The 12,147-nt window shown below is 49.8% G+C and overlaps 1 protein-coding gene across 1 annotated transcript; it reads right to left on the reverse strand.

The window, feature by feature from the left end:
- Nucleotides 1-3,549: 3,549 nt before the first annotated feature.
- On the reverse strand, nt 3,550-6,123 carry Tnnc2 (troponin C2, fast). The gene is made up of 6 exons (NM_009394.2): nt 6,052-6,123; nt 4,565-4,616; nt 4,333-4,476; nt 4,120-4,234; nt 3,861-3,997; nt 3,550-3,722 (listed from the first exon to the last, which is right to left on the reverse strand). The coding sequence occupies exons 1-6, from the start codon at nt 6,052-6,054 to the stop codon at nt 3,691-3,693; spliced, it is 483 nt and encodes a 160-aa protein (NP_033420.1). The 5' UTR covers nt 6,055-6,123; the 3' UTR covers nt 3,550-3,690.
- Between the last annotated feature and the right edge of the window lie 6,024 nt (nt 6,124-12,147).

The following is a 12,147-nucleotide window of genomic DNA, read 5'->3' on the forward strand; positions in this document are numbered from 1 at the left end:
TATAGTCCATCTTAATGTGGGCAAACCCATTTAGGATCTTGTTAAACTACGATTTCTGCTAGGAGGAGTGGCAGAAGAGTTGTGTTTCCGGTGATCTCCAGGTTACTTTCACTGCTCTAGTTAACATACGTGTTGTTCCGCAAAGGCTGGGCTTTAGTTGGAAGAGCTGTCGCCTGTCATTCATGAGACCCTGTATTCAGTCCTTAGAACCACAGGAACCTAGGGTATGACTGTCCTCACCGCGCTCCAAGAGGTACAGGCAGAGAGTTCAAGATCGTCTTTAAGGTCCTAGTTTGAGGCCAGCCTGAGCTATACCCTATCTAGGGAAGGTAAATCGAGCCGGGTGCTGGTAGTGACTTATTTAATTCCAGCACTTGGAAGTAGAGGCAGGAGGACAGCTAAAAGTTCAAGGCCAGCCTGGTCTACATAGATCCTTAGTATTATATTATCGAGGCTCTATCTCAGAGGTCTAAATTCAACAGGGTGGAACAAGCCTGTAATTCTAGCAAAGGAAAAGGGCGTAGTCCTTGAAGCAGCCCGGGCACCACCCAGAACTGATTAGAACAGAGGGTGCCTGAGAACAGGCGTGCTCTGAAACTGGAACTAAACATATTCCGGATAAATACTGAAGCAGTGGGGTAGTGTTTGTGTCTGTCTTGGGAGGCTGTAACATGTGGTCCTCAAGGATGGCCTTTAGTCCTCTGTGGTCAACCAACCTACCCAGTTCCAAGGACTCAGTTGTAACTAGTTAAAAGCCAAATAAGGACCTGGGTGGATCTATAGTATCTATCCTGATGAGCTGAGCTCCATCAAGTCAGAACATTCTCTGACCTCCCTATGTGCACTGTAGCATAAACACACACCACCACCATCATACACATAACATCCAAGGTTTCTACATATGTGCACTGTAGCATGCATAAACACACACCACCACCATCATACACATAACATCCAAGGTTTCTACATATGTGCACTGTAGCATGCATAAACACACACCACCACCATCATACACATAACATCCAAGGTTTCTACATATGTGCACTGTAGCATGCATAAACACACACCACCACCACCCTCATTCACATAACATCCAAGGTTTCTCCATATGTGCACTGTAGCATGCATAAACACACACCACCACCATCATACACATAACATCCAAGGTTTCTACATATGTGCACTGTAGCATGCATAAACACACACCACCACCACCCTCATACACATAACATCCAAGGTTTCTCCATATGTGCACTGTAGCATGCATAAACATACACCACCACCATTATACACATAACACACACGACCACCATCATACACATAACATCCAAGGTTTCTACATATGTGCACTGTAGCATGCATAAACACACACCACCACCATCATACACATAACATCCAAGTTTTCTACACAGAATGCAAATGTTTACTAGTGGGATTGCCGAAAGAGATGCTCCAGAGATGGAGCAAAGGAGCAGGTACTGTAGCAGACACCTGTAATCCCATCATTCAGCAGACTGAGGCAGGAGGATTGAGAGTTGGAGCCCAGCTTGGGCTACAGAGTGAGATCTTCTCTTAATACGTGTAGGGACTCAGTGTAAGATGCTGTAGAGCAAGCACTGCAGTGGGAGGAAAGGGGGGTGTTTCCGGGGGTACAAGCATTCCGGGGAAGAGCACTTCCTCGGGGCTCGCAGCCACATCAAAATGCTTAGGTGGCTGGAAGAGTCCAGGGGCAAAATGCCTGTTACTGAGAATCTAGTTCAGTCCCCAGGACTGCAGAGAGGAGTGGGTCGGGCAGCAGATTAAGACTCATCTTGAAGGTAACAGAGGCTAAAGAATCCTTGGGCACAGCAGCGGCATGAGAGGTGTAGAACGAACGGATCCTCTTGGCTGTAGTTTAGAGCAGGGGAGACATTACCTGTTATAAGAACCAGGCAAGCAATGGCTTGAGTTATAAGGCTGACAGCACATAGTAGGCCCTTGGTGATTTCTAGACCCCAGCACCAGGCTGGGCTGAAGACAGAAGCTGTGAAGTATATGATGAAGGAGGAAGAGGTGCTGTACCATGCTTGCCCGCAAGCCAGATTGAGTTCAATCCCAGTCCCCACAAAGTGCAAAGGGAAAATGGCCCCCAGAAGTTGTCCTCTAGCTTCTACCTGGGGGTACACCATGGGTACACACCAGCAAACACATGTAACAGACATGTCATTTTCAAGTAGTTTTAAGTTGAGGGGCAAGAGAGAGAATTCAGAGGTTAAGGACACTTGTTGCTCTTGCAAGAGGACCTGGGTTTGGTTCCCAATCACCCATTTGATGGCTCATAACATCTTTAACTCCAGTTCCAGAGGATTCAATGCCATTGTCCGGCTTCCTCGGGCACCAGGTAAAACATTTACACACCTAAATAAATCTAAAAAGAGGTTTTGGTTTTTTTTAATGTTTATGTGGGGGGAAGAGGACAGGACAGGGATGGAAGGGGTGGGCTAAAGTATGAATGAAGTAAGAAAATTCCAAGTTTCAAGAATGATGGCAGACTGGGTGTATTAATTAATTAAATAATTAATCCCAGCACCCAGGAGGCAGAGGTTGGTAAGTTTAAGGCCAGCCTGGTCTACATAGTGAGTTCCAAAGTAGCCAGGGCTGCATAAAGTGATCCTGTCTTTAAAAAAATAAAAAAGGGAATGTGACTCAGCGGCCGAGCATTTGCCTAGCATTCCTTTGTTGGTTCCATCTTCCAGAGCCAAGTAAGTGCCAGCATTTATTAAATGACAGTCGCTATATGGCGGTGCTAAGCACTTTACACACAAGTCTTCTCGGAGTCCTGCCCTCCACTAAATATTCCATACCTTCGTTTTACAGATGTGGAAACTGAGGCACAGAGAGGTTGAAGTTGTCATAGGCCATGAGGATTCAAACCCAAACAACCTGACTCCGAGGCTAAAGTACTACACTCATTTAGGGAGGACTCGAATCTACCAGGTCCACCCTACCTCAGGATAACTTTCATTTAGCTAGATCATGCCCCTTGGCCCTCTGGAGCACAATGGAAGGATGCTGAAGGAGGGGAGATGGGGACAGGGGCAGGAATCATGCTCCTTCCCAGCTTTGGGCCTGGAACGCTGCATCCTACTTGTGTGTAAAGTGCATCCATTTGGGATGGATGGACAAACTCTCCTCGGCAGGGCGGCCTGCAGAGGGTGAACGTACCACACCCAAGATCCAAGAGGTTCCAGAAATGGTGGGGGGAAAGAAGCGTTGCCTCTTACCTGGTTCCAGCTTCCGCACACCCTTACCCTATCCGTCCCAGGTAACAGGCGGCCGGCTCACCTTGGGACCTCCCTCTTCCAGCGCCAAGCGCAAGGGTGGACCATTTGTCCAGTTGCCCACTGCTAGCTCCAGCTGCTGGTAGCCGGCTGCGAACCTGCGAGCTCCGCCCAGCTCTCTGCCGCCCAAGCCTCCGGCTCGCGTGGCCCCTCCTTCTTTTCATACCCAGCTGCTCTGTGCCAGGCAGTCCCTAAGATCCCTTGCCCTCAATCAGTCGGTCAAGCCAGCTTTACATTGTCAACTTTTATTCCTTCCAGTCACAGAGCCCAAAGGAGCAGCCTTTCCCGTGTGAGGCAGGGAAAGCAAAGGTGGAGCTGCCCACGCCCAGGGGACCTGCAGTCTGGATGGACACGAACAAAGACCGTCTCCTTACTGAACGCCCTCCATCATCTTCAGAAACTCTGCGAAGAAGAGGGACTAGGTCAGGCGTACCGTTCAGGGCACAGCGGGTGCCTACTCGTTACCGTCAATAGAATGAGAAGGAATTTAGTCTATTCCCAGCCCCACCCACAAAGCCAAGAGCACCAGCTGGCCCTCACCATCAAAGTCAATGCGGCCGTCGTTGTTTTTATCACCATCCTTCATCAGGGATTCGATCTCCTCTTCTGTCACATGCTCCCCAGAAGCCCGGAAAATCTCAGCTAGCTCCTCAGCATCAATGTAGCCGTCTGCGTTCCTTTGGGAGGGAAGGACAGAGAAGGACACAGGGTCAACCTCACCCTGGCCAGCCTGCTTCTTCACTTCAGGCCCACGGGCTCCATCTGCTCTCAGGTCCAGGATCCCGGAAGCCCCACGCACCTGTCAAAGATGCGGAAGCACTCAGCCAGTTCCTCTTCGCTCTTCCCCTTCGCATCCTCTTTCATCTGGCGCACCATCATGACCAAGAACTCTTCAAAGTCGATAGTACCGCTGCCTGCAAGGATCGGGGTTGGCAGATGTGGGGCCTGCTTAGCCCAAGGTGCCCTGTGCCTCTCTCCTCCCGGTCCCCTGCCCTGGAGGAGCCCAACTCACCATCCTCGTCCACCTCCTCGATGATGGCATCCAATTCCTCTTTGGTGGGTGTCTGCCCTAGCATCCTCATCACGGTGCCCAACTCTTTAACGCTGATGTCCCCACCGCCATCAGCATCGAACATGTCAAAGGCAGCCTTGAACTCTAGCGGGGAGACAGGAGGAGCGATGGGTGAGGCCAGTTGGATTGTCAGCCTCACACCGCATCTCTCCCAATGGCTAGCTCTACTCACCAGCGATCATCTCCTCGCTGAGGTAGGACCTGGCCTCAGCCTGTTGGTCCGTCTGTAGAAAGCAGAGAGAATCAGAGCGTAGAAGGGCAGACTCTCACCCCAGCTTCAGCCTCCCTAGCCCCCTCTTGTATTAGGAAGAGCCCCTGGGTCCTCCAGAACCACTCCAAACCAGCAGTACCTCCCAGGTACCCGTTGGTGCCCATCCCCAGTGCCAAAGGGACACAGGTTATACCCACAGTTTCTTCAGAGAGTAGTCGGGGAACCCCCACCCCAACAGTGACCTTTGGCAAGTCACTCTTCCTATGACTTTGTAGAGATAATAAGAAATCAGGATTGAGAGAGGGCTTGAGTGTGTTAGTGCCATTCACTGGTGATCTTTTAGTTTCCCTGTCTCCTATTGCTGCCTGGGACTTGACCAGTTGGTCAATGAATATTTGTCCTCAACTAAATAACGGAATGCAAAAGTCACAGAACATCTGCCAAGCGCTTGGACGCTGAGACCACAAGAAGAGATGGGCAGCTTTGCCTCAGACAGTTCTCAGAGGCAAGACTTCCCACTCGGTCATCGGCGTAAACACCTCTCTTGATGTCAAATGTGACGGAGCCTTGCCCTGGTGTGAAAATAAAAACCCTTTGTTCCATTTCAACGTTCTGGCTTTGGTGTTTAGAGAGTCTTGCTATGTAGCTCACTCGGGTTGGCCTGGCATGCCACATGTGAGCATGTAAGTAAGATTTCTGTGAATTTCTCTGGGACACATCCAAGCCAGGCCATCTGGGTCAGGGCTTTGGACTCGGGATGGTGAAGAAGGGGTGACGAGTCCCAAGACATCCTTCAGCCAGCTGGCCCAGTTCCTCCTTCCCTCCTCCGGCCCTTGGCCTGATCCAGGAGGATAGGCTATTTTTAGTTGGGCATGGGCAATGGCAGCTGGTCTCTGGAGTCCAATTACTTCTTCAAGTCAAGTAGGAGGGGTACGCAGAAGAAAGTGGCAGGTCCAGATCAGACCCCCTCTGTGGCTGGTCAGAGGCTCTAACGCTGGCCGGGTACCCACCCTACTAACCATCCTCCTCAGGATTCTTAGAGGAAGCCTTCCTTCTTGGGTCGCCACAGGCTTGGCTGAGCCTATGAAGCCTACTCTGTGTCTGCCCTGCTGGGTCACTTTTCTGCCCTCGTGCTCTCCATCTCTCCGTGGAAGCAGACAGGCTAAGACCTTTCCACACAGCTCTGGCTGCACAATAGCACTGTTCCAAACCTCAAGGTGGCCAGGAACTCATAAACCTTGAAGATTAATTCCTGAACTATCCTGGCCAGCCTTCCCCACCCAAGAGAAGTCATAGCCTTTATAGGACATCTCCTCGGGACTTGAGTTCTGGCAACCCTTCCACCTTCAGATGTCCATATTCCTGCCCACAGAACACACAGTTCTAGGACAGAGAGGGGCCTAGAAGTAGCCTGGGGACAAAAGTGTGAAGACCCTTCTTGTCCTTACCATGGTTGCTGGCGACTGGGACTCCTCCGCTGTGGGTTGTCTCCTCCGCACTCCACCACCCAAAGGTGCCCCAGATCTCTCTAGCCCCCAGGATTTGTAGGGGCATCCTCTCTTCCCTCCTCCCTCCTCCCCAGAACTGGATATCCTGACCAATCAGATGCAGGGGGCAGCAAGCCCCTCCCCTCCTAGAGTCCTAGCCCATTACCTAATTTAGCCAAGGTCCTTTGCAGGGAAATTTAAGCTTCGGAGCAGGTGGCACTCTCTGGCGTTCTCCTGGATTCTTAGGAGGAGGGCCCCGCCCTGCTCCACTGTCTTAGGGGAGCTCCTCCCCCCACCCCACTCCAGCACATGTGTTTCAAAATGGGGGAGGATGTCCAGAAGGAGGGCACAGCAGAATGGGAAGAGCCCAGGCTTGACGTCCAAAATTCATTCATTCCCGACTCTGTTCTCCCCCTGAGCCACGGGAATGTGGGCGGATGGTGAGGGCCCTCAAGGCACACCTTCCTCCAAGATAGAAATGGCAACCATGAGCCCAGATGACTAAGTCACCTAGCTTGTGCTGGGTGCCTAGGGGAAGTGATGCGTAGCATTGAGCTAGTGACACCATGTATTGAACTCCCACAACCTGTGCCCACACTACGCTGAGCATCTTGATTCCGTGATCTCATCTACTATTCATTCCATGAAGGTAACTATTATTATCCCCATCTGACTACAGCAGAAGCCATACAGTCCATAGAGGAATTCTTTCCCTCACTTTGGAAGCCAGAGCTCATATAGTGCAGACCGGCCTTGAACCCCTTATGTAGCCGACGTTATCCTTGAGGTTCTAATCCCCCTACTTCCACCTCCAGAGGGCTTCGATCTACAGGCATGTACCACCAAACCCTGTTTAACTCCTTTGATTTATTTTGCAAAAGAGTCTGCCCTGTCAAGTGAGCCGCCCTCCGAATCCTGGGTTCAAGTGACCCTCTTGCTTTAGTCTCCCAAGTCACTGAGACTATAGGCATGCTAGATTATAGCGCTGGGTGGGAATTCAAGCCTCAGCCTTGTGCATGCTATAAAGTACTCTACCCACTGAGCTACACCCCCAGCCCTGGCGATTCTTTTAAAACGTAATTTTCTTAATGTGTATGGATGTTCTGTCTGCGCATATGTCTGTGCGTCATGTGTATGCCTAGGGCCCAAAGAGGCCGGAAGGAGACACCAGATCCCACGGTTGGGAGCCACCACGTGGGTGCTAGGAACTGAACCAAGGTCCTCTGGAAGAACAGCAAGTGCTCTTGAGCACTGAGCCGCAGCCTTGACAATTCTTTTTCTTTGCGGGGGTGGGGGGTGGGGGGTGGGGGGTGGGGTGGGGGGTTGAGACAGGGTTTCTCTGTGTAACCCTGGCTGTCCTGGAACTCACTTTGTAGACCAGGCTGGCCTTGAACTCAGAAATCCGCCTGCCTCTGCCTCCCGAGTGCTGGGATTAAAGGCATGCGCCACCACGCCGGGCAAGCCTTGCCAATTCTTATGTAACTTCATTGTGGGAAAATTTGGACAAGCATGACTCTGGGGACCACCTAGAAGTGTTCAGAGTAAAGAGAGTGAGGTTCACATTGTGAGGAGAAATGAGCACTGGAGAAAGTTTCTCTCCAGGTCTGCTCAGCCAGGGGAAAGGCGTTCAGGGCCCACTTTTTGGTAAGAACACTGGGTCCTCCAAATAATAAAGACAGCAAGAGGGTTTTTTTTTTTTTTTTTGGTCCGAGATATTGTATACCTAGAACTCTTCCTGCCACTATAAAATTAGGTTCTAGAGTGTGAGTGGCCTGTTTGCTGTGACTTAGAGGATTAATATTTTTTTGAGACGGGGTCTCATGTAACTCAGGCTGGCCTCGAACTCACTATGTCGCTGGGGAGGACCTTGAACTCCTGAGTCTCCTGCCTCTGTCTTCCAGATGCTGGGGTTTTACACACACCACCATGCCTTGTTTTATCTGATATTGAGAGTTGAAAGCAGAGCTGTATGCACGACAGGTGAGCAGTCTACCCTCTGAGCCACACCCCCCAGCACGCCAGACGAGCAAAAAGCTCAGTCAGCAATGTTGTTCCTTCAGTTTGTATTTCTAGCGTGAAACCCCTGGGGTTTGGATGTGAGCTTATACATGAAATTTTCATAAGTACACATATAGTTACGAAAACATGAAAGGGGATCCCCTCTTCCTAGAGTTTAGCTAATCCTCTGTAGAGTGAAAGTGGAGAGCAGAGAAAGTCCAAAGGAAACACACCCTGAGAACCCACAGGGTCCAGGCTAAGCAGTGAGGTAGGCAAGGCTCATGGACAGTCGCTAAATCAACAGAAAGAAAATGGAGCCCAGGGTCAGGGAGGGGTGGACCAGAGTCCAAGGAAGGCAGATGGACAGTGGCAACTGGGCTGCGCTCTTCCCCTATATATAGACATTCCCAAGAAAGCTCAGAGGAGCCAGGCCAGGCTAAATAAGGCCACCCCCCTGCCAGGCAGAGGATCAAGGCATGACACTCAGGGGAGTCCAGCTAGGACAGGGCACACTGGGATCATTTGCCTGTGCAGCAAACGGGAGACAAGCCTTAGCAATATCCCTTCCCGGTTTGTTCCTGTGTTTATTTGGTGAAACGAATAAGAACCAAGTCCCAAGCCGGGCGTAGTGCTCCACGCCTTTAATCCCAGCACCGGGGAGGCAGAGGCAGGTGGATTTCTGAGTTCGAGGCCAGGCTTGTCTACAAAGTGAGTTCCAGGACAGCCAGAACTACACAGAGAAACCCTGTCTCAAAAAAAAAAAAAAAAAAACAAGGCTCAACGTGCAACCAAACTGCTCCACTTTTCATTTCAACCTCTCTTCTCGCCTTGCATGCTGCTCTGCTCTGGTCCCACCTAAATACTTCCCCAAACACCACCCTTCAGGACTAGCAGGACTTTGCATATCTTAGATGCTCCCTGCCATCTTCCTCAACTTTCAAATCTCTTTCTCCTGTATCCCTTCTCCCCTACACCCCAGCTCTGTGGTTCAGGGAGAGGAAGCACGTGAGAGCCCACAGTCACACAATTACAATATAAACAAGCAAGCAAACAAATCCCCAGCATGGTAGCTGGAAGGAAGAGGTAAGAAGATAGGGAATTCGAGGCCAGCTTCAGCTACATAAGGAGTTTGATGCCAGCCTTGGATACATCTTAGAATAAAGAGAAAGAAGGTGACGGGGATGGCTTTCTCTGTGAAGTACTGGTCACACAAGCATGGGGACTTGGATTCAGATTCTCGTTAGTCATTCGGGACCATAAACCCAGCAGCTCAAGGAGTGACAGGGCAGAAGTGGAGACTAGTGGATCTCTAGTGCTTACTGGCTAGACAAATGAGCTCCAGGTAACATGTGACCTCCATGTATACACATGGGTACACTACACCACACACACACACACACACACACACAAATTATATACAAAAGTTTTAAAAAGTAGTCTATTAATTTCACTGATATATCAATGGTGTTAGGAGTGCTCTGTCTCTCTGTCTCTGTCTCTCTCTGTGTATGCACACACACACACACACACACACACATGCACGTGCGAGCACATGAATGTGCATATGCACACACTGGAACACCACAGTGCATCTGTGGCAGTTGGAGAACAACTTGCAAGGAGTTGGTTCTCTCCCTTCACCATCTGGGCCCTTGGGGTTGAACTCAGGTTGTCAGGCTTCCTGGAGGGCATCTTTACCCACTGATCTCACTGGCTTACTTATTTTGGGGGTGGGGAAGATGTCTTTCTTTTCTTTCTTTCTTTCTTTCTTTCTCTCTCTCTTTCTTTCTTTTGAAGCAGGGACTCACTACATAGTTCAGGTTGCCCCTGTTTTTTTTGTTTTGTTTTGTTTTGGTTTTTAGGTTTTTGTTTTGTTTTATTTTATTTTTTGTTTTTCGAGACAGGGTTTCTCTGTGTAGCCCTGGCTGTCCTGGAACTCACTCTGTAGATCAGGCTGGCCTCGAACTCAGAAATCCACCTGCCTCTGCCTCCCGAGTGCTGGGATTAAAGGCGTGCGCCACCACTGCCCGGTGCCCTCAGCCTTCCAGGTGCCACAATTGCAAGCATGCTGGCCATCCTGCCTGATCAGACAGAACCAGATTTCTAGCCCTACTGCTATGAACACAAGCTCTTTTCCCCTTCTTTTCTTCCTGTTTATTTATTTGCTGTTTTGAGGTAGGTCTTGAACTCCTGATCCTTCTGCCGAAGCCTCCCAAGTTCTAGAGTTACAGGTGTGCATGGTCATGCCTGGCTGACCTGAGGGCTGTGCACTCAGACTTGCGTGGCATATACCAAAGGGAAAGTTAATAATCAGCCAATAGTAGAAATAAATATGTGGTGTCTCCTTTGTCCTCACAGTCTGCAAATGCAGAGTAGTCAGAACTTCAAATAACCAGTGAGCTTAAGAAGCCCCAGCTCCCCTACTTTCCGCCACATGGGAGCGTTTCTCCTTTTCTCTCTGGGTTTCACTATGTGACCGTGGTTGACCTAGAACTCACTCTGCAGACCGGGCTGCTCTTGAATTCATAGAAATCCACCTGTCTGCCTCCCGAATGCTGGGATTAAAAGTGTGCACCACCACACCTGGCTTTTTTCTAAGACTTATTCTGTTTTTAATTATGTGTATTTGTGTTTGGGTTTTGTGTACATGTGTGCAGGAACTTTTGGAGGCCAGAAGAGGGCGCCTATAACTGCCAGTTTGGGTACTGAAAACCAAGCTCTGGTCTTCTACCAGAGTTCTTCTAAATACACACCCTTAACCACTAAACCATCTTTCCAGTCTCAGCCTTAGTTTCCTCATATTAAAAAAGAACCATCAAGGGGGGGGGGAGGGGCTGGAGAGATGGCTCAGTGGCTAAGAGCACTGACTGCTCTTCCATAGGTCCTAAGTTCAATTCCCAGCAACCATCTGTAATGGTCATCCAATGCCATTTTCTGCTGTGTCTGAAGACAGCGACAGTATAACCACATATATGAAATAAATAAATCGTTTAGAAAAATAATCATTACTGTAACTTCATCCTCTGAGACTGACATGTGACAGTGTATGAAATACTTACAAGACGCCATGAGTGCTAAAATCTGAGACCCTTCTGTTCAGTAAAGGCCAGGAAGGTCTTTCCGTTCATATCCTCCATCCCTCTCCCACGCCCTAAAAGGGGATAGGAGATACTTAATTTTGATACTGTCTGAGATAATTTTGAGGCAGGGTCTCTATTTAGTTCTGGACCTCAACAGTAAACCAGGCTGTTCTTGAACTCACAATGATCCTCCTACCTTTGCCTCCCGAGAGCCAGGGCTAGGATTAATGGCATGAGCCACAGGAGCACCACACCTGGCCTTTGAGATAACTTGTTTTATTGTCTAACTAGCCAAATCTGCCTGCTAGGTCTGACATGTAAGCCTTGGGACAGGGATCAGCAATCATTTTCCTGACTACTGCTACCCTGCAGTAAAAGATAAACTGCAGTTCTCCAAGAGAGTTATAGAGATTACCCAAGCAACCCCGCACGCGTGGGAAAATAAATCAGTTCAAGAGCTCCCACGCTAGAGATCTCTGACAAACTGGGCAACCTTGAACAAGTAACAGCCTCTCTGGATGTTTTCCTCTTTGACTACTTCCCCCAGGTTAAGTTCAAACGAAACTGGGAAGGGCTAGGTTTCTCACACAGGCACCGGACTGGGGTTTTTACAAGAGCTGAAAATTTAGTATGAGTGAAAATTTAGTATGAGTATTAGTATTCTTGTTTCATATGAGAAAACCTAGGCTGGACGAAACCGGATTTCAAGCTTCACTCAAGGGAGAGCCGAGCTCCCAAATGCCGCGAAATTACACTGTAAAGTTACATGGCACTGTATGGAGATTAGGGGTAAAGCTTGGGGCGGCCTCAGGAGACCAGGAGGGGTGGGCGAGTCCAAGAGGGGGCGCGGCCACCACGATCCGGCTGGGTTTCGGGGGAAGCCTTGGCCCGCCCGGCTGCCCTCCGCGTCCCTCCCGCAGGCAGCGGCTTGGGATTCTAACAGCTCCGGGAGAGGGAGCTGGCGGGGCGGAGGCGGAGC

Source organism: Mus musculus, chromosome 2 (assembly GCF_000001635.26).
Source record: "Mus musculus strain C57BL/6J chromosome 2, GRCm38.p6 C57BL/6J".
Lineage (NCBI taxonomy): Eukaryota > Metazoa > Chordata > Mammalia > Rodentia > Muridae > Mus > Mus musculus.